This window comes from Typopeltis vanoorti, chromosome 5 (genome assembly GCF_054136105.1).
Source record: "Typopeltis vanoorti isolate ZY-2024b chromosome 5, IOZ_Tvanoo_1.0, whole genome shotgun sequence".
Lineage (NCBI taxonomy): Eukaryota > Metazoa > Arthropoda > Arachnida > Uropygi > Thelyphonidae > Typopeltis > Typopeltis vanoorti.
The window spans coordinates 44135112-44157626 of NC_143553.1; the positions used below are offsets into that span (position 1 = coordinate 44135112).

At 36.7% G+C, this 22515-nt stretch overlaps 1 protein-coding gene across 2 annotated transcripts in view; it reads left to right on the forward strand.

Annotated features, from left to right (window-relative positions):
- LOC150106348 (rhotekin-2-like) overlaps positions 1-22515 on the forward strand; it is a 237269-nt gene that overhangs the window by 17897 nt on the left and 196857 nt on the right. Inside the window, exon 1 of one of the 2 annotated variants that reach the window (XM_090392390.1) lies at positions 20368-20541. The exons of the other annotated variant lie outside the window; for it this stretch is intronic. Coding sequence (XP_090248516.1) covers positions 20482-20541 — 60 coding nt within the window. The 5' untranslated portion in view covers positions 20368-20481. Of the gene's footprint in view, positions 1-20367; positions 20542-22515 lie in introns of those variants that run through there. 2 annotated transcript variants of the gene reach the window in all.

A 22515-nucleotide genomic window follows, 5' to 3' on the forward strand; every position in this document is an offset into this window, starting at 1 on the left:
CTGAAGAATACAACAAGCTTCATGAAAGAAGAAATGAAAGATGCTTTGCTTAAATGCCAAAATAACAATGTTTTACTAGATAATATCCATTGTGAAATGATCAGACATCTGTCTGACTCTCAAGGATTAATTACTGTACCTGTATAACAGAATTTTCTGTTAAACAGAAAATAAGAAAATTTTTTCTGAATATCTGGAAGACAATTTTTATAGCGTTTCCAATCCAGGGAAGAATTCGAAATCCCCATTAAACTATTTTCCATTTGCTTTGATCAGCTGCTTATTCAAGATTCTGGAAAAAATAATTAACTCTCATCTTTTATGGTTTCTGGATAGAACAATCTTTTTTTCTAGAACACTATCTGGCTATTGCAGATATCAGTCAAGCACTGATCTTCTAGTCTGACTGGAAGCATCCCTTTGAGATGCCTTCCTAAAACACAAGCACTCAGTAGCAGTTTTCTTTGATATGGAAAAAGCACCTGACACTGGGGACTTAGAATATTGAAAGATATACACAATTTTGGGCTTAGAGGGAATCTCCCTCTCTTTATCAGGAACTTTTTATCCAACTGAATTTTCCAAGTGGGAACTGCTCTCTCCATATACCCAAGAGAATGGAGTTCCACAACACCCAGTTTTAAATGGCACACATTTTACGATAAGTGTTAACTCAACTAAACTTCCTCGAATGGTGAGTAAGACTTTTCCATCTTTTGTCATTCATTTAATTTTAGGGTCATAGAGAGAGAGAGCTACTGCAAGCCATTGATAATCTTCCAAAATGGGTGCTTGCAAATGAGTTCAGATGTTCAGAGCAGAAGACAGTTTGTGTGTATTTTTCCACTGACAGGATCATCTCAATCCAGAACTCAGACTAGGACAAACTTTAATCCCAGTTACACCAGAAGCCAATTTCTTGCAACTCATATTTGACAATAAATTTTGATTTCTACCTCACATGTCAGTTGCAAGGTAAGTGCTGTAAAGCAGCGAACATCCTTTGTATCCTATCTTTCATTTCTTGGGGTGCTAAGAGATGTTCTTTGCTTAGATTTCACAGGGCACTGATTAGATCAAAACTTGATTATGGGTCCCAAGTCTGCTCCTTTCATAGAGAGAGAGAGATCATTCTGAAAGTTTCACCCTGTCCATTATCAAGCCATAAAAATTGCAACTGGAGCATTTCAAACTTCATTGATACTTAGTCTATATGTTGTGGAAAATGAACCAGCATTGTCGCTACAACATCAACAGCTGTTTCTGCTATATGCTACAAAAATAAAATCCCTGCAAGATCATCCCATGTAGCCAACTATTTTTTCCCATACTGGGAGATAAGTATTGTACACTTATCAGACTGCCATACAACTATCTTTGTGTGAACAAAAGCACTCTTTAAAGTTTTAGATATTATAGTAGACAATGTTGCACCGATGCCATCAAATATACTACTGCCATGGCATTCATATATACCACCAGGCAGCTTTTCTTTCTGCGGGCTACCCAAATATTCCGCTCTCCTGTTGTCTACCAACAGTCTTTCACGCACACTCTGATTTTGTGCCTATCTCCACAGATAAAAATCAGAAGTTCTAATGGGATCTTCTACTGGCTGGGGAAGACAGCAGAAGATCCTGTGTATCTGTTCAGATACAATTAAAATATAATAACTTCACTGCTGAGCTGTATGATACAGAGCTTGCCTTAAACTACGTAAATTGCAGTGTTACCAAAGGTGTATTATATACATAGATTCATGAGCTCCCTATACTCAAAAGTCTAGAGCTGCAGAAATATCTGGGGCTCTCTTGTATCCAGCATGTCTTCTCTCAGTTATGGAAACTGAATTTGGATTCACACTTCTGTTGGATCCCAAGCCACATTGAGATTAAGGGAAATGAGGCTGCAGCTATTTCAGCTTGTTTCTCAAGCTTTCACCATCTGTCTGTTTCCCACACTGATTATGGGTAGGTCATCAGACAGAAACTAGTATCCCAGTGGTAGTCATCATGGAATGGCGACCAATAGCAAGCTTCATGAAATCAAATTGTGGCAGTCTAGTCTAAGCAGGAGCCATAAAAAAGCTTTTCTGCTCAGCTTCATGTAAGTCATAGTCATCTTACATACTCCTTCCTATTGAGAGGTGCCTGTGTGCATTACCAGACTTACCATCATTCATATTTAATTTGATTGCCCTTGTTTCATCAGTGAGTGCAGTCACTGTTTTAGTCATATTCATAATCTGTCTGAACTCTATATATTCAGGTAGATTTTATCAGATCAGTGAAGTATTTCCATTTTTAAATTTTTACAGAGCATTAATCTTTATCACCTTATATCAATTATGTACATATTGTGAACTGCCTCCTCCCCCTCAGTCTTCAAAAGTTAAGAGAGGGCTAAAACAGCCTTGCCTATTCCCATAGGGAAGCAAAAGGCATTGGGATTTATTTTTATTTTATATATATATATATGTAAGTTTTCAACTTAATGTGTATAAGTCTTACATGTGGTTTATTTAAATGTTTTTATGATTTTTTTTTATATACACATTTTTATCCACATTTCAGATTTGTTTTTATATATTAATTTTATACCCGTTTAATACTACTTTATGTATTTACTACGTATTTTTAATACCTTGTGTACTGTTGAGATTGGTCTTGTCACAGTATGACCTTAGCTGACCTCAAACCTAGACTATAGGTTTACTGAGAAACCATACAGTGCTCAGTCTTGTGAAATAATGAATAGCACAAGACCGAGCATTGCGTGGTTTTGTGAAATATTGAATAGCAGTAACTGATGCTGTCCCTAGTTATCAAGTCATCTGAAAAGTAATAATGTTTTTAGCATTAAGTTTTGAAAGGATATAAAAGATAAATCACTTGCTAATTTAATCAAGTATATATATTCTTCATTTGAATCATTAATGCTCTTTCAGTGTTGCGAAAGCTTCATAATGCCATATCTATAGAATTCAGGAGGTTTGGAGGCAAAGAAGTTGCATAGGCTCAATTTCAGTGCCTCTAATATATCGTATTGGTTTTCATTAATGAAATGTTGCAAACTTTGAAATAAGTGGTAATCTGAAGGTGCAAGATCAGGAAAATACAGAGGATGTGGAAGCCGAGTTCCTCAATTTTGGTACAGGTGATTCTTGCACTAGTAGGGCATGCATTATCATGGTGAAAAACAACACCCTTTCCATTGACCAGAGAACACCTCTTTTCTTTGTTTTTCATTCAGTCAGTTGAGCTGTTCACAGTATACTTTAACTGTCATTGTTTGGTTTTGTGGCAAGAGTTCAAAGTTTATAATACCAGCCATAACCCACCAAATACTTAGCAAAACCTTCTGAGGGTGAAGGTTTTGTCTGAGGTTTAGCCTGTTCCCCTTGAATGAACCCACTACCTTCAGCACTTAACATTCTTGTAAAGTATCCACTTTTTATCATTGGTGACTAAATGACTCAAAAATGAAGATTGAACCTCTTGAGAATGAAGAGCAGGGCAGATCGAAGACACTCTCTTTGATTGTTGACTGTCAGATCGTGAGGCACCCACTTGCTGAGCTTAGACACTATTCCAAGTTCTTGCAAATGGCAATGGATGGCTGTTGATGATGCATTAAGATCTTTTGCTAAATCTTGAATAGTTTGTGGTAAATCTTCAAGCTTATCAGGCTTCCAGCATATCATTATCAAGAGAGACTGGGCGTTCAGAGTGAGGGGAGTCTTTCAAGCTAAAGTCCTCTTGTCAAATTTTTGGAACCATTGCTGCCACATTTTCACATTCAAAACATCATCATCATACACTTCTTGCACATTTTTTACAGTGTTAGCAGCATTGTTGCTTTTTTGAACTCAGGGAGTTCAAAAAAAGTACATCATCGCATGATGTACCTAATGTGCTCTTCAGTAACCTCCTTAATAATAAAAGGGTTATTTAAACTAACTTATGCATGATGTTTTCGCAAGGTGGAATTCCTTAGAATGAGGCTGCCTCAGCTTAGCAGTACTTATAAAGCTTTAAAAATTCATATTTGGACAAGCTGAGACATGTTTGAACAAGTACAGTATAAATACAACATTACTCTGCATTTAGATAATGGTATAAAGTAACTTCAAAAACTCACTGACCCTATTTTCATACTCTTGTTTCAGTTAATGCTACCATGGTTAAAATCTTCCATGATAGTCACCTCCTGCTTACCTGCAAAAGTTTATTTGCCTGACCATCATGTTATCTTTCTCTTTTGTATTCTAAGGCTTATGACAGTTTATTAATTATTATATCTGTTCATTTCATCTTTACACAATATAGCCTTAAATACTCTATCTTTTCATCTCACTTACACACACCATATAGCCTCTAATACTATATTTAATCTAGTGGATTACCAGTATGGCAGGATAATTTACTTGTTATATTAAAAGTACTGTATCTTTTTCTCTTTTCTGACATTCCTGAAACTACTATACTCTTCATATTATGTTATTATCAACTACTCCTCCTGAGTTGTGAAAAGAACAGAATGGTCCAGCTTACTATATCAATACCATGAACTTCACTTAATCGTATATGCATCTAGCATTTTTTACCAAGTTTCAAGTACTAAGTGATGGTAAGTCTATCATTAGCCTGAGTCATCTAATTCCCATTCCTTATATTTTCACAGTGAGCTGAACTGGATAAGGGTAATGGGTTTACAGTGATTCTACTGGACCTTGCTAAGGCCTTTGACAGGATACCACATGGAATTCTAATCAGTAAACTGCAGTATATGGGGATGGATATAGGGTTGGTGAGATGGATAGAAGGGTGGTTGATGGAGAGATATCAGAGAGTGGTTTATTCAGGAGTAGAGTCCAAAAGATGGCCTGTGACTAGTGGTGTGCCGCAGGGTTCTGTTCTTGGACCACTACTTTTCAATTTGTTCATTAACGATATAGGAAAGGATCTGAGAGGAAGTGTTCACTTGTTTGCTGATGATGCAAAGTTGGGTAGAGCAATAGTGAGTGCACAGGATGTCAAAATTTTGAAAGATGATTTGGATAGTTTGGAGGACTGGGCTAAGGAAAATGGATGTCGATTTAATGTGGCAAAGTGTAAGGTTATGCATTTTGGGGTGAAAAGATTAGTAGCAGTATACCACATTGGTGGAACTATACTCCAGGAGATTGATGAGGCCAGGGATTTGGTGGATAGGGAGTTGAAGTTTAGGGAGCACATCGCAAAAGTGGCTAAATCAGCTCATCAAATCACTCGGTTGCTGAAAAATACTTTAACAAGCAAAGACAAACAAGTTATGTTCCTCTGTATCGAGCCTTGATAAGACCCCATCTTGATTACTCTGCCCAGATATGGGCACCAGGGTTTCTTTTCTTCTTGATGGGGATGAGGTGGAGAGGATCCAGAGACGAGTGACCAAGATGATAGCAGGTCTATGGAGTGAACCTTATGAGAACAGGTTGAAGATTTGTGGGTTGCAAAAATTGGTTGATAGGCGGAGGAGGGGTGATATGATTGAGACATTCAAATTACTGAAGGGTTTCTATAAGATTAATTCAGAAGATATTTTTGAGAATAGGACTCGTGACGGGAGGACTAGGGGCCATACATGGAAGCTGGGCAAGAATGTGGTTAGCAAGGGTGTTAGAGCTAGGTTTTTTACTTGGAGAGTGGTGAAAGTGGAATAAGCTGCCAGAGTCTGTTGTGGGTGCTATGACTGTGAATGAGTTCAAGGCAAGGTATGATAGATACTGTGTGAATGTCGAATAGTTGTTCTTGACATGATGTTGGGGCCTCCCTCTATGAGTCTAAGGACTCCTTGGAGTTGCCTGAAATAATAATAATAATAATAAAAATTAGTACCATGAGCAGGCTAAGAATATTGTTTATATTTTTATCTTCTTTTTCTTCTTCTTCCTTTTTACCTCTTTTACCTTGCCTTGTCGAGGTTTTTCTATTTATTTAACTGCAACTGTACACAAGGATAAAGTGGTTAGCCCCATGCCTCCTGGTGTATCCTATGTCTGTAGAAGCATTGAGTTCTGAAGGCCGGTTTGCCTGCTTGTGGGATGAAAAACCCTGCAGTCCATGCCCAAGGCCAGCTAACTTGGCTATGTCTGAGAAAGATCCTAAGTTCGTCATGTCAGCAACAGGAATGGAACCCAGGACACTCCTGTCCCAGACATATAGTTGTGAGGCACATAGCCACTCGGCTAACTATGCAGACTTATATTTTTATTAATTTTTATAATTTTCTTTGTATTTATTTTTTACCTAGTCCAGAAATCTTGCTCTAGAGACCGAACATGGAACCTCTGAAGTCAGGATGATTTCACACTGGGCGATGAAATTCATCTCTTATCTAAGACAATTACAAACATCCATGCCCACAACATGGGCATGGATGTTTTGCACCTGCAGCCTGTTGGTTGCAGAGTGGATATATGAACTATTAAGCCATCCAAGCTGGCATTATCTCTTGCTTTCTGTAGCAACCCACCTCACATTTTTTTTAGAGATTCTGACTACCAACACTGTCGTTAAGTCAGAAAAACTTGCTTCCCTGACTCAACATATTCTATTTCTCACATACATGCCAACAACAATTTCTTCACACTCATTTCACTTCCACTCTCACAGAGATGCAGTCTTTTGTCACATATTTTCCTTCTCTCCTCTGATTTCTCACATACATCCACAAATTTCGGTAATCTCTTGTATTTTAGCCATCATATTGTTTGCAGTTATCATTGGCTACTCGGCTTTCCACTGTCATACTTATGCAGCAAATTTGCCGTTCTGGTTCTTACTGTTCTCTCACACTACTTTCACCAACCTCAGGAAATCTGTGGCATCTAATTTATGTTGCATTGCAAATTTTTTGCCAAGAAATATTTTCACTTTCTTTTGTTTCTTTCCTCAGCCTACTGTCTGTCTCAGTGTTTGTGAACTCATCACCTCATTCAACAAAAATTTCCACTCACCAACCATTCTCCAAGCAAAAAAGTCACGGCTTACTCTCTTATGCACTATACCTGTATACAGTTTCTAAGAATAACCTCTTGTCTCTTTCCCCTTCCTGCCTTCAATCCTTTGAAAAATATCCTGGATATCTATCTATGATAAGCTCCTTTTAACAATTTATGTCTCAATCATGTCATCCTCCTCCACCTATTTACAGGAGTCTGCAAATTATGCTCAGTCAGAGTTGAATGATTAGGGGACATCAGCAGTCGTTGGGCTTTCTTCATTGCAGAGCCTATCACAACTCCCTGATAGGGTTGTTAATCCTATCTCCAAATTCTCTAGTGTGCATAATTTTTTTTCTTTCATTTTCTTTGCATGCATATCTTTGTAATAACGTTGAATTAGCCTTTTGCAATGCTTGCGAAACTTGACTGGTTCATTCAAAGTTAGGATCAGCATCCATAAGAAAATCAAAATGTCTGTTTTTCCAATAAAAGTCGAAAGTTCATTTAATGAGGATTCTTTTGTAGATATTTCAGTGAGTTTCATTTGCAATTCAAAACTAGTGAACTTATTCCCACATGTGGTAAATGTATCACCATACAGCTTCCTTATTGCTGGTATTTATTTCAACCCATGATTCACTGATGTCTGACATTTCTGATATTAAAATGTTTCCAAAAAATCTGCTTGAGAAAAAGTTTGTCTCAAATAATAGGCCTTAAATGTAAATGACACCCTGATCCATTGGCTGCAGTAATGATGTGTTAGATGGTAGAAAAAGGAATTTAACATTTTCATGCAAGTCAGAAAAAGCAGCAGGATGACCTGGTGCATTTGTCTATTAACAACAAAATTTTAAAATCCATATCATTATCTTTGCAGTAATGCTTGACTGTGGGACAAAAATAAGTTGTAAACCACCAGATTCCACCTAATAAGTGTTAAATGGGCTTTTGAAATTTTGTATCCTAGCTAATATCCTATAATACCCTCAGAGAAGTTTATAGACCTCATATCACTCCTCTTTCTCTTGTTTACCAGTGTTCAGTCCATATACTTTCAATCTATCCTCATAATTTTCATCCGATAATACCGATATCTTTGTAACTTTTCTTTGCAGCCGTTCTACAGCTTCTTTATTCCATCAGAACCCAGATGACAAAATCTGCATACAGTAGTTCAGGTGCAGTCTTATCAGTCCCTTGTAAACAGCAAAAATTACTTCTGCATCCTTACATGTCAGTGTTCATTTCAACATTGCTATTATCCTCTGCGTTGTATTGGAAATTTTTTATGTGAGCTTTAAACGTTCTATCCACCATAACTCCAAGATCTCTACCCTCATCAGTTTCTTCAAGCATAATCCCACCAGTATAATATGCTGCTAGATATCATGCCAAAGTGCATAGCTTTACGCTTACAGACATTGAATTGACAGTTATCATTTGCCCATACTTCTGGCCTATTCAAATCACCCTGTGAATGCTGCATATCAGTTGTATCTCTGATTACTTAACTTTGCATGATCAGCAATTGAACTGTCAGGCGCTTTCATATATCATTAATACACACACACATCGATAATCTCATAACCGAAATGGTTATATTAAATGGTTTAAATATTAAATATGCTTATTTTAAAGTCCCACTTTTTCAAAATTACACACCTTAACGTAAAACTTGAAGTTCATTATAAGGACCCATTCCATAATTTAGTAGTTTAATGTATCAAAAAGGGAAATAACATCCTAAGTAAGGCATAATAGAAGTGGGGACGAAAGAAAACACTAAAAATATATTTTAAAAAATAAAATAAAGGTATGCACCATATTAGACGATTTGAATGATATGATTGCAAGAATGTGTAAGACGAAGTCTAGAATATGTTGATGTTTGGAGTGCATTTTATGGTAGAAGAATGATGTAGGCAAAAGATAGGTTGCATGTGAATAGGGAGGGACAAGCGTTTGGAGAAGTTGCTGTTCTCTGAGCAAGAGGAAGTGTTTAGACAAGGAAACCAGGAAGGATGGCCTCATGTGATGATGTTTCAGGAGATAAGGTAGTGTTGAATGCATTGGAGATTACAGATAATAATAGGGAGCAAAGAGTGTACTGACTTAGCTGATATATATATAGAGAGAGAGGACTGAGAGTACCTTTTTCTACATACTAATGCCAGGAGCATTAGGAATAAAATGTATGAATTAGTAGCACTGATTGATTCAATCTCTCTCTCTTAAAATTTATTGGTGTTAGTGAAAATGGTTAATGGAGGATGATCAGGAATAGAGAGGTAGAAGGATATGCTATTTTCTGTCAGGATAGGAGGGAGAAACGGGTTGGTGGAGTATTATCTAAGATAGCTGATGAGATGGACCATCTAAGGATAGAGCCAGAAGGGATATAATGCGCATGGTTTTGAGGGTGTGCGGTGTGATTAGAGGTCAGATATATAGTTGGATGTTGCTATAGGCCAGAGAATGTAGAGTGAATGAACAGGAAATTTTCAGATAAATTGGCTTGATGAGTGGAAAGCGGGCGAATCTTATGGATGATATCAGTTATGGAAATATAGATTCGATAGAGGAAGTAGCCTGTGGCAATAAGGAAACTCAATTTTTGGAATTCTTGAGGGACAAACATCTTGGAGAGCATGTGTTGGAGGGAACTTGAGGATGAAGATTTGGATTTGGTTATAGCATCAGAGGATTTAATTGTGAATGTAATGTTATACTTGCCTCCTCTTGGTGATCATGATAGAGATGAGGGTGTATGGGGTGAAGTGTGGTATTGACCTCGTGGTGGTCAGGTATGTACAGGCATGAGAAAGTCTTAAAGAGAAAGGAAATGTGGAATTATAAGGCAGGCGATTTTAATATCTTAGAAACCAACTTGGGGCAGTGCCATGAATGAAGTCATTAGAGGATAAGGAGGTCAGTGGTGCATGGAAAGTAGTTAAGGACCATTTGTTAACAGCAGTAGCCAAGTGTATACCACGAGTGGAAAAAAAAAAAAAAGAAGGTAAAATAGATGGCCACTGCGAGTAAGAGAGAATTGTAGATAAAAAGGTTATGGGAAAAGTATAGAATGAGAGGTGATGAACAGTTGCATGAGTAATACAAACTTCAAGCAAGAAAGGCAACTAGTAAAGAAAGGAGGAGAAAATTAGAATGAGAGGAGGTTAGCACTGCATTCAAGGGACAACCTAAGGAATTTTTTCGTTAAAGTTTTTTAATGATTACTTTATTTAAGCATTTCATTCTGGGGAGGAGAGTCTTATGCCAAAGGGAATGGAGAAGGTTAACGGATTAGAAGTAATTAGATGATGTCAACAAGGCTGTGGGACAGGATGAAATTTTGCCATGAGTCTTAAGGAAATGTGCTAAAAAACTAACAGTTCAATTGACTTGACTGTTTAATGAAAAGCCTTGGTGGGAGAATGGAGACCGGTTTGTATGGTTAACATATTGGAAAAATCGGTGAAAGCTCGTATACAAATTGGGCAGATGAAAATAATATTTGTTAAGGGACATGTTCTTGTTTCAGTAATCTCATTAGCTTTTATGATAAAGTAACAAGAGTGGTTGAGGGAAATGCATACACTGATTTTTTTATTTTTTATTTATTTTTTATTTTTATTTTTTTTATAATAATTTTGCAAAGCCATTTGATAGGGTTCCATGTGATAAACTGATATTTAAGTTGAAACGTATTGTTTTGGATGCAGAGCTCTGTGCTTGGTTCACTACTTTTCAATTTTTATATCAATGACATTGACACTGGAATCCATGGGATATTCAGTTGTTTGCAGATGACGTAAAGCTGGTGGAGTGGATTGGCAGTTGGTTATCTGATAAATATCAAAGGGTTGTGTATGAGGAGGCAATATCAGGGAAAAGGAAGGTTACCATTGGGGTTATGCAGAGCTCTGTACTTCGTTCACTACTTTTCAATTCTTATATCAATGATATTGACACTGGAATCCATGGGATATTCAGTTGTTTGCAGATGACTTGCTAGGGAAGGTTATTGGGAGTGGTGCTGATGCACTGGCTCTTCAGGAGGATCTGAATAAGCTGGAAACGTGGAAGATCAATGGGAGATGCCAGTTTAACGTTGCTAAATGTAAGGTTTTGAATTTTAGGAACTGCAGATGGGATACTGCATACTTTGTATGTGAAAGTACACTCTCTGTCCAAAAAGAAACCAACTTTTGATAGAAAATAAAACACAGGCAATTATAATTATTCAAATCATTTATTTCAATCAGTATACGTCTCCCTCAGCGTTCGGCACGGTCAATTAATTCGTTAAATGAGTTTTTTATATCGTTTTTTGAAATACTGTTGAGGGTCGTGGTTTCTGCCGCTTGAACGTTTTCAGTTGTGTCGTATCACTTTCCTTTCATTGGCAAATGAAGTCGAGGGAAGAGAAAGAAGTCACAGGGTGCTAAATCAGGTAAATACGGTAAGTGATCCAACACACGAACCTGTTTTTACTCAAAAACTGTCTCACAATGTTCGAACGATGAGATGGTGCATTATCGTGCAAAAGTGACCACCTGCCTGCATCACGATATTCATGCCGTACGCGACGAATTCTTGCAATCAGTTGCTTCAAACTTCAAGATAAAACTCACCATTGACCTTTTGGCCAAGCGAAACGAATTCTTTGTGGATAATGCTCTAGGAATCGTAGAAACACATCAGCATTGTCTTTACTTTTGACTTCTCCAAGCGACTTTTTTTCGGATGCCCCTCTTCTGGTGGTCTCCACTCAGCACTATGGCGCTTTGTTTCGGGCTTATACTCAAAACACCACGTTTCGTCACCAGTAAACGATCCTTTCAAGGAAATTTGAGTCCTTACAAGCGGTTTTAATGAGGTCTTTGCAGTGTTCAATTCGATGCATCTTTTGGTCGTCGGTCAACTTGTGCGGAACAAATCGCGAATTCAATTTACGAAGGCCCAAACTCTCGGTCAAAATGTTGTGCACAGTTGATTTTGGAATGCCTAATTCATCTTCAATCAATCTCACGGACGATTTCGGATTTTCTTTGATGAAATCACGGACTTTTTGGATGTTAACTTCGCTCAGTACAGTTTTTGAGCGGCCCGGATTTTCGTCGTCCTCAAGCGTCTTACGATCACTTTGAAATAGCTTAAACCACTCGTAAACTTCAGTACGGAATAAGCATTCATCACCGTATGCATTTTGAAGCATTTGATGCGTTCCGGTAAAACTTTTACCAAGTTTAACACAAAAGTCAATCACAGCTCTGTTTGAAACTCATTTTCCGACCGTTCGTCAAAACACACCGTCACTGTTTGCACTATAACTCTGCTTCTAATGAAACAAATGTCATAAACAGTTGACAACACTAATGAAGATTGCCGCTTTCGACAACAAAAAGATACAACAGGTGGCGCCACTAGTTTCTTCTATTTCCGAAAAGGTTCAATTTCTTTTTGGACAGAGGGTGTATACTGGAGGAAGTTGAAGCATGGGATCTTGGAGTTGTGGTGGATCGAAATTTAAGGGTCATGTTGTAGAGGTAATAAAGACGACTCAGAGGATTGCTGCAATATTAAGACGAACATTAGTCAGCAAAAATAAAATGGCATTGATTCCACTGTACAGTAATCCCTCGATTAGTGCGCCTATATACATCTTAAAAATAAATGTTATAGATTTAAAAAAATTTTCTATCTATACATTTTTATGGTTAACTATTTTAAAAAATCACTCACCAGAGTGGAATAATTTAGTTACCGATTTAAAACATTTTACAAAGTTATTTTTAATGGCATACTACACTACTTCCATATATACACTATGTATACTATATTGCAAAATTTATGTCGTCTGCTATAGTATGCTCATAGATTCGAGAGACTTCAGCGCATGCCACAAAAAGGAGAATCCATTCCGATAATAGGGTAATCAATCCGTCTTCTGGGGTGAGTTGTTTATTATTACACGTCGGAAAATTAACTTCTCATTTATGATCATTGTAGTTTTTAAAGTGGTAACTATTTTGCTTGTATAACAGTTGGGAAATTTTATCTATAAAGCACGTGATTTCGCGTGTTCGCGACCAATTCGTACGTCCTTCATTTCTTTCTCCCCTTCAATGAAAACGTCCAAGAGTTAATTAAATCTCATTTTGAAGAATTGAGTGATTCCGATCTGCTAAATTTAGATGCACAGCGAGAAGATCCCGAAGAATATGAAGAAAATTTGACCACTGATAGTCAGCCAAAAGAGATTTCACAGAAACAATTTGAAAATATTTTTCGTACAATCGAAGTTTTTAAGCAGCAATGCTTATAGGCTGACCCTGATGAAGAGAGAAGCAGTAAAATTTGCAGAAGAGTAGAAGCAGCAGTAGGGCCATACCGTCGGTTATACGAAAAAAAAAAAGAAACAAAATACTCGCCAAACTACGTTAGCTCAATTCTCTGTTAAGAAGCAGAATAATAAATGTATATTCCGAATATGTTTTATTGTCTTTCAGCTTCATGGTTTTCCTTTAACTAGACCCTGAGACATACCCTATAAAAAAAAAAAAAAAATTAAGGGTCAAAAAAGAAATCTGAGGAACGAATTATACATTTTCCCATAAGTTATTATATTCGATTAGTGCGTTTTCGATTAATGCGCCTGTTTTAAAGAACGCATTAGGCGCACTAATCGAGGGATTGCTGTATAAGGTGATCAGGTCACACCTAGACTACTGTGCTGAAATCTGGTAATGTATTTAGAGGGGGGGGGATGAAGATACTTTGGAGAGGCGGTCGGCAAAAAGTATTTCAGGACAAATGTTAGCTATGAGGATAGACTGAAGTCATGTAATTCGCGGAGTTTGGTTGATAAAAGGCAAAAAGGTGATCAATATGTTTAAGCTCTTGAGAGGTATTGACCGGATGGATACGAGAGATATTTCAGGTGGAAGGGGCAAGAACTAGAGGCCAACCCTGAAGATTGCGCAAAGGGAGTGGTGAATAAGAGGGTGAGAAGTTTTTTTTTTTTTTTTTATATGGAGAGTAGTGAGTGGAAAGCATTGCCTGAATACAAGAGTGTGTGTGTGCTGAAGAGTTGTAATAATCACCATGAAGGAATTGAGGTAGAACCATGTAACTTACACGTTATTCTACATATTCCCAACGAAGTGTTATACACTTGCTACAACGTTGCTGCATCATTTGCAGTCCTCTGAGAAAAAAGTCCTTCCCTTGTTGCACAAACCTATCCTCAGCTGCAGATATGACTTCATCATCTGTGGTAAATTTTGTTCCTTTCAAGTGTTACTTTAAATTTGCCAATAGGAAATAGTCAGATTGGGCCAGGTCTGGCGAATAGGGTGGGTGAGGCAGATATTGAAAGCCCAAGTTGTGTATTGTCTGTTCGGTTTCATGAGCAGTTTGAGCAGGTGCGTTGTCCTGCTAAAGCAACAGCGCACCTGCTCAGTTTCCTGCAGTGTTTTTCCTTTAGTTCCTTCAGAGCTGTTGAATAAACTGCTGCTGTAACAGTTTCACTTTTTAAAAAAAAAAAAAAAAAAAAAAAAAAAAATCAGCAAACGCACTTTTTTTAATTATTTTTTTATTTTTATTTTATTTATTATTATTTTATTATTTTTTTTTTTTTGAGGTGGCAAGAACCTTCCCTGCTGACGTTTTGAATCCATGTTTCATCAAATTCAAACATTTAAGGAATAACTTTGCTGAGAGCTTCTGTATATCCAGATGATGAATAATGACCCCAACTCGTTCCCTGGATATCCCCAAAGTCTTTGCAATGTTTTTGGCTGGTATTCGTCTATCATCAAGGATCATGGCATGCACTGCATCGATGTTTTCAGGTGTGATCGCTGTGGATGGTCTTTCTGATCTGGAGACATCTGTTGTCTCAGGATGCTCAGTTTTAAACTAGGCCACCCATCTTGCAACTATTGCATATGCTGGGACACAGTCCTCTAAAGTCACACACAAAGTTTGGTGAATCTCAGTTGTGGCCTTTTCTTGCACCATGAAAAACTTGACGGCCTGCACCTCTGTCTTTGAATTTCTTCAAAACCTCTGACATGTCTTCTTATATATCGTAAAAGAAAAAGAACAAATTATTGCAATATGATGAAACATGGGGGTTAAAGAGTTTAACCACCTTATCGGCCATTATGGATTAAATAATACGCATCCTCGTGTGCTTCGTATCCATCATATATTTCAATATAATATCAAATTTTAATATGCACTTCGCATCTATGATAACCTTGACGTCTATAGATGTCTTGGCCGGTAGCGTGGTTTTCTTTCTTGTGGTTAAATCATTTTTGTTCTAAGTGTTTATCAGAACTTTTTAGCTTCCCCCCCCTGCTTGTTGTGAATGAGTTTAAGCTTTAGTATGTGATATGTTACAGGCAGGAGAGATTTTTCGTAAGTCTGTAGACTTTTGTATTTAACACTATAATATAATGCGATTCTTTCATTCTATAATATAATGCTATCTTCCATTCTTGTGGGATGTTTCCCACAAGAATAGAAGACAGCAATAGTCATATTCAAAAAAGGAAACAGAAAGGATTGCGGAAACTATAGAAGAATATCCTCATTTAATACATGCTATAAAATATGTCTAGATATAATTAAAAGTAAATTAACACCATGGGCCGAGGAAATTATTGGAGAACAATGTAGCTTTAGGAAAGGAAGATCCTGCACAGATCCACATTTACATTCAAATTATAGAAAAAAGAATAGAATTTAACCTGGCAACATATATGGCCTTCCTTGATTATGAGAAATCATACGATCAAATCAACAGAACAAAATTAATCAAGATACTGTATGAATTGAAAGCTCCATCTCAAACTACAAAAGCAATAGCAAATATAATGAAAGAAAGCTATATTAAAATTAATAATGAACAATCGAAAAAATTAAAACCAATAGAGGTCTCATTCCACGCAGTTAGCCTAGTGGCTGTGCGCTTCGCAACCATATGCCTGGGGAAGGAGTGTCCTAGGTTCGATTCCGTCGGTGACGTGAGGAGCTGAAGGATATCCCTCAGCCATAGCCAAGTTAGCCGGTCTTGGGCGTGGACAGTAGGGTTTTTTCCCCAGTTTATCCTGGGGTTTTTCATCTTTCATCCCGGAAGCAGGCAAACCGACCTTGAGAACTCTACAGGACAGGATATACAGGGGCATAGGGCTGATCACACTATCCTGTGAACGGTTTGAGGTCCGATGATTAATAAACCCTCGACACTGCAAGGCAAAAGAGTGTAAAAGGAAGAGGAGATGAGCGGTCTCATTCAAGGAAGTGGATTATCATCAATACTTTTCAATATATATATATATACATATGGAAAAGATTTCAAGAGAGTGGAAAAAAAACAAAATCATAGGAAATAAAGAATTAACCAGACTTGTATGCTGACGATCAAGTTATTTTTGCTGAAAATGAAGACCAATTATAGAAAAATCTACACATTGAACAAAACAATAGAACAGTGTGACATGAAAATCTCAATAAATAAAACGAAATCAATAACATTTTAAGGTAAAGAAATTAAAAGATGCAAACTAGTCATCCACAACAAAGTAATAGAACAAGTGAACAAATTTAAATATCCATGAAATTACATAAGCCCCGGAGGAATCGACATTGCATATAAAGCAAAAATTCCTAGCAGTCATTGGAACTTTGAACAGACGCTACAATAAACAGATGTCTAGAACAACCCAAATAAAACTATATAAAAGAATAGCTGAACCAATTCTGAAATAATGGCAGTGAAATATGGGGAGAACGAGATTAAAGACATGTGGAAGCTGCAGAAATGAAGTTCCTAAGACCGCTCGCAGGCTATAAAAGAATAGACAAGATAAGAAATAAGAAACAATTATCCATAATTAACATAAGACATCACAAACTATAGAAAGAATGAATGAGGACAGATGGCCAAATATTGCCTAGAAATATAAACCAAAGGGACACTGATCAAGAGGAAGACCCAGGAGGAGATGGGCAGAAAACTATTTAAACCCTTGGAAATTACAGGCAAACAATTACCTAACACGCGAATCCAAGAAGAAGATATAATGCCATGTATACTTATAAAATGTATGTAATTGATAATGGTATAAAGCTCTCTCCCGATGAATCTTTGACTCCAGAAGAGTTAATGTAATAATAATACTTTCATTGCTCATTGTGAGATCATTGCCCTGTACTATCGGAGTCCCGAAAAAGTACATGTTTGGTCTCTAAAACTGTAGACCTTTAAGGCTCCTTAAAGATATTGACAGAACAAAGTTGAAATACATTGGACGCATTGAAAAGAGGACTTCTCAGAACAGATTGAAGGTAAAGTTCCTGGAAAAAGAGGTAGACTGTGAGATGGATGGTGTCTGGAGTGAGTGATCTTCAGAGAGTTGAAGCCTCCAGAAAAGCATACCACAGGATCACATGGCGAGTACTGGTGTGGCACATCAAGCATCTGAGTGACCATACAGCATCTGTTGATGTCCAATGAACAGATGGATGAAGCCTAAATTATAAGCTTAGTGAGAAAGATAGATTGTTTTATCACTCCTTCATAGTGCATTTTTGTAGTTTTACGGACTAAACGTTATTTATTTACTGTGCTAAAACGTTTCATGTTTTTAGTGAAGATATTCGCTATTATTGTAAATATTTTTATTTTTGGAGTCACCTTTAAATTTGTAGGTAGGCTTCGTGATTTTAAGCTAAAATCTCCTCCTTCCCTGGCGCCAACAGCGCCCCCCCCTCCCCCGAGTTCCGGGCTGGTAAGACAAAAAACGTGACAAAAAAAAAAAACGTTTCAAATTTCGGCTTATCTTTTTCTATATATATATTATTGAAATTAGGATTTACTCGGGATGTATACATTTATAAAAATAAATTTAACTGACTAGAACCTGAGAAAGTATAACAAAAAACTTTAATACATCACGACTGGTTTTCGGTGCTCCGACTTCTTCAGGTGAGAAATAATAAACATAAGATATAAAAATAACAAGGTAAAAAAATGGACTTTCCAGCTTAATAAAAAGCAGAATAGTAACAGTCATATTTGAATAGGTGACCGCGTGTTACCGTTGGCATGAATTGAATGTGTGCGACAGCTAATCTTCTGAAATCAACTTCTGAACTTCCTAGACACACAAGACTATCTCTCCGCTCTCTCCATCCCCCTCATTCCTCGGTTGTACGGCTTGCCTAAGATCCATAAGGATGACACTGCTTTAAGACCTATTGTGGAAGGGATTGACTCACCTACGTACAATCTGTCTAAATATCTTGCAGCGTCTTTAAAACATTTAGTTGGCAATTCCTCCTCCTTCATCAAAAACTCTGAAGATTTCATCTCAAAAATAAAAAATTTGAATCTTTTAGACTCTGACAGAATGGTGAGTTTTGACATCTTATCTCTGTTTACGAATGTACCTACAGATCAAGTTCTGACTCTTCTTAAGGACAAGGTTTCTAAAAAAAAATGTTTGCTCTTCTAACTCACTGCATCAATTCCGGCTATTTCTGCTACGAAGATAAAATATACAAACAAAGTAGCGGTTTAGCTATGGGCAGCCCTCTATCCCCAGTCTTAGCTAACATTTTTCTAGAAGATTTTGAAGAGAAAGCTATTTCCTCAGCTACTTTGAAACCTAAACTGTGGTTTCGCTACATTGATGACGTCTTCCTTATCTGAGGACATAGTTTAGAGGAACTGCAAAACTTTCTAAACCATTTAAATAACCAACATCAGAACATTAAATTCACATCAGAACTAGAGATTAACGGCATTCTACCCTTCTTGGATCTAAAGATCAACAGATTACCTGACTGTCTTAAATTTTCAATTTTTCGAAAAACCACCCACACTGATAGATATTTACATGGTTCTTATCATCACTTCCCACCTCAGAAACTGGGCATCATCTCCACCCTCGCCCATCGAGCAAGATGTCTCACTTCCACAGAAGAAGACCTTCAAACAGAGCTTAACTTCCTGAAAAACACCTTCTTAAATAATGGATATTCGTCTCGTAACATCACTAAACGTTTGAGACCACGCCAACATCCTCGACAAGAAGATGATTCCAACCCTATCACTCATATACAGTTACCATTTATCAGCTCTCTTACCCCAAAACTAGCTAAGATTTTGAAGAAATTCAACATAAAGACCGACTATACTACTCTGCCAAAACTTCGTTATTTTCTGAGTCGACCAAAACCAAAACACAACCAACTGCATTTTCCTGGTGTTTATAAAGTTTTATGCGACTGTGGTCGACCTTATTTTGGCCAGACAGATAAATCCGTTTCACTTCGTCTTGAGGAACATAGACGTGACATCTCTTACAGTAGAACACGAGCAAGCGCCCTTTCCAGTCATGTCCTCTTCTCGGCAAACTCTAACCTTGAAGAACAGCCACATCAAGTTGACTAGGAACGCACTACTAATTTATATATATGCAAGGATGAATTCGAAAGAAGAATTATCGAATCAAAAGAAATAGTTCTGGACCCTTCACATTTGAACAACAATCTAAGCTACAATTTGCCTGATTCCCATAGCGCAGTAATCCAGTACTGGCGCTCTAAAATTAGCTGTCGCACACATTCAACTCATGCCAACGGTAACACGCGGTCACCTATTCAAATATGACTGTTACTATTCTGCTTTTTATTAAGCTGGAAAGTCCATTTTTTTACCTTGTTATTTTTATATCTTATGTTTTTTATTTCTCACCTGAAGAAGTCGGAGCACCGATGAAACTAGTCGTGATGTATTAAAGGTTTTTTGTTATACTTTCTCGGGTTCTAGTCAGTTAAATTTATATATATATATATATATATTTTTTTTTTTTAATTAATTATCACGCCAGTGATTATTAGTTTCAAAAATACATTGTAACTCTTGATAGGTATATAACTTCTGTAATCGTATATTTTTAGCAATTCCTCCACTCCTTCCACTTTTTCCATTCCTTTCCTATGGTCATATCGATTTCTCACAACAGTAACCACAGCAGAGGTTGCGCAGGTCGGGTGGCCATATCCTTTGTGGCAAATAAAGCTGCCGTTCAATCGTGTGCTTCTCAGGCTGCAACGATTGATGCATTTGGTGTTGTACATATCTTGAACATAAGAAGTTGTAAAATGCCTGCTGAAGTAATGTGCGATTCTATTTGGATATTGAGAATCCTTAAGCAGGAGTACGGTAATAGTTCCAATGGAAGATAGATACAAATGAGTCGGAATACATTCTAGAAGTTATTGCTGATATGTCATCCTTTTTTCTTTACCCTAAATTGATGCCCTTAACAATTACTACACATTCCTCGGGCATTTCAGGTAGGGTGGATATTATTGCCTTAGCATGTGATCGCCAAGTTGTAAGTGTACATACATTGCCATTTTTTCTGATTGTTGGCTTCTATGTGGACAAGTGAGCAGTAAAACTGATGTCTGAATCATCCCTTGGCGCGACTAGTTCGCCTTTATATGATAGAAACGATGCCTTGGTAAGTGAACTTTTATTTTGTATTGTACCTTTCGCTATTCAGTATTTCAATTGTTTCACCAGTTTCAGTTTCTGTAATGTTACCAAGTTCACAGAAGCTTGAAAAAAAAAAAAAAAAATCGAAATAGGGTGGATTCTTCCCCCCCCTCCACTATTTTATATTCTTTTTCACTACAAAGAATATAATTCAATAGTGAAGCCAATGGCGCACCAGAGGGGGCCCTTCCCCCAAAGAAAGAGGGGAAAAAGGCACTAGAAAAATTTCAAAAATTTTTTCTTAATTAGAATTCATTTTTTTAAAATTTATTTATGATGTGTCGTGTCTTCTATTTCTATTGAAGGCATTTATGAATTAGCGATCATTGCAGATACTCAGTCATAGGTCGTATGCGATGCGTAGTGTGTATTCTCAAATAGTCCACTCAACTCCCCCCGCCCCCAAAATTAAATCCTGAGTGCGCTACTGCAATAATAATACTGTCGAAAACAGGAATAATGATAATAGAAACGAATAAAACAAAATCAGTTCCTTGGGAATAATTTTGAGTGATCCAGTAAATGATAGTAGAAGAATTGAATTGTGTTATGCGAGTTTATGAACACATCTGTTAACTCAACAACGTATTGCAGACTTAGGTAATTGTTGATATCTTAAATCGTTAGGCAGTTGTGATAATGTTGTAGCTATGGATACCGGTATTCTAAATACAAATATTTATCCAAAAAACTTAACATATGGTTAAACAAAAACTTAACAGCTAGCATAAATGTCCATTTTAAAACATCTCATTCATCTATTTCTATTTTCCAATAGAAATTATTTTCAACTAGGATATAGTATCTTATGTAATTTATTTAATATGTTAATTTCTGAATAGACTGTTTGTCTCTGCCAAAAGTAAAAGTCTGCACGAAGATACTTTCAAAGATACCTGGCTGATGTTTCCCAAATGTGAAAAAATGTAAACCTATGACAACAGGTAGCGCCTTTTCTTTCCCACTTTTATCAAGTAAAGCCGTCCTGCGTCCTCAGATTAATTTTGAAATAGTCCAAGTATTCTTGAACAACGTTTTATTTTGCTAACTTGCAAGTCATTACCATTCTTATAAAAATCAGAGACACCATTAAAAATTAAATTAAGAAGACTCATTTTCATTTATTTTACAGCGAAATGTAATTCTCCGAATAACCTTTTTAATCCTTAAATGCAGCAGCATTGCGTAAGTTTATTTTCATAATTCGCAACATGAATTAGCATAGTGTAATCATGCACTTTAACATACGTTATGGAAAGGCTTTTTAATAGTGTTATCTAAAAAACGCAATTATCTTGCAAAGACAATTCGAAGACTAGATCATGTTATTGATATTATATCGTGAAAAGTTAGATTGACTTCGTTCCTAGCCTTGACCATTTTCTGTTGTTTTAGTAACTTTTATTATTTGTCTTTCCTGTTGAATTATTTTTATGTATAACTTATATAACTTCAATAAAAGACAAGAAATGCAAACTATACTTTTTTAGTTTTGTGAAATGCGAAACTGAAGGCGCGAAGGTAAGGGACCAGAAAACAATAACACCCAGGGGAAAAAAAAAAGAAAAAAAGATGTGTTCTGTTGTGTTGTGTACTAAAAACAATGAAGACTTGTTTTCAAGACAAATGACTCAAGGAATTCAAGTGGTTATGCTGCGAAGATGAAGTTGCATTCTGCGATGTATATATATATAAAAAAAATAATAATCTTGACTCGTTAAATTTTTGCGAAAAAAGAGCTGTGACAGACTTAGCCAAAAATTGCTCATGAAAAATTTTTCTAGCCACTTTCCAAAGAAAGATGGATTTTAAATGTTTGTACACCTGAAGTGCCTTTTTTGATAGGGCCTATTAGAAAGCTAAATTTAATAAACCATTTTTTACTTACTTTAAAAACTTCATAGGCCGAATAGTAGAACAGTATCAAAATTACATGAAA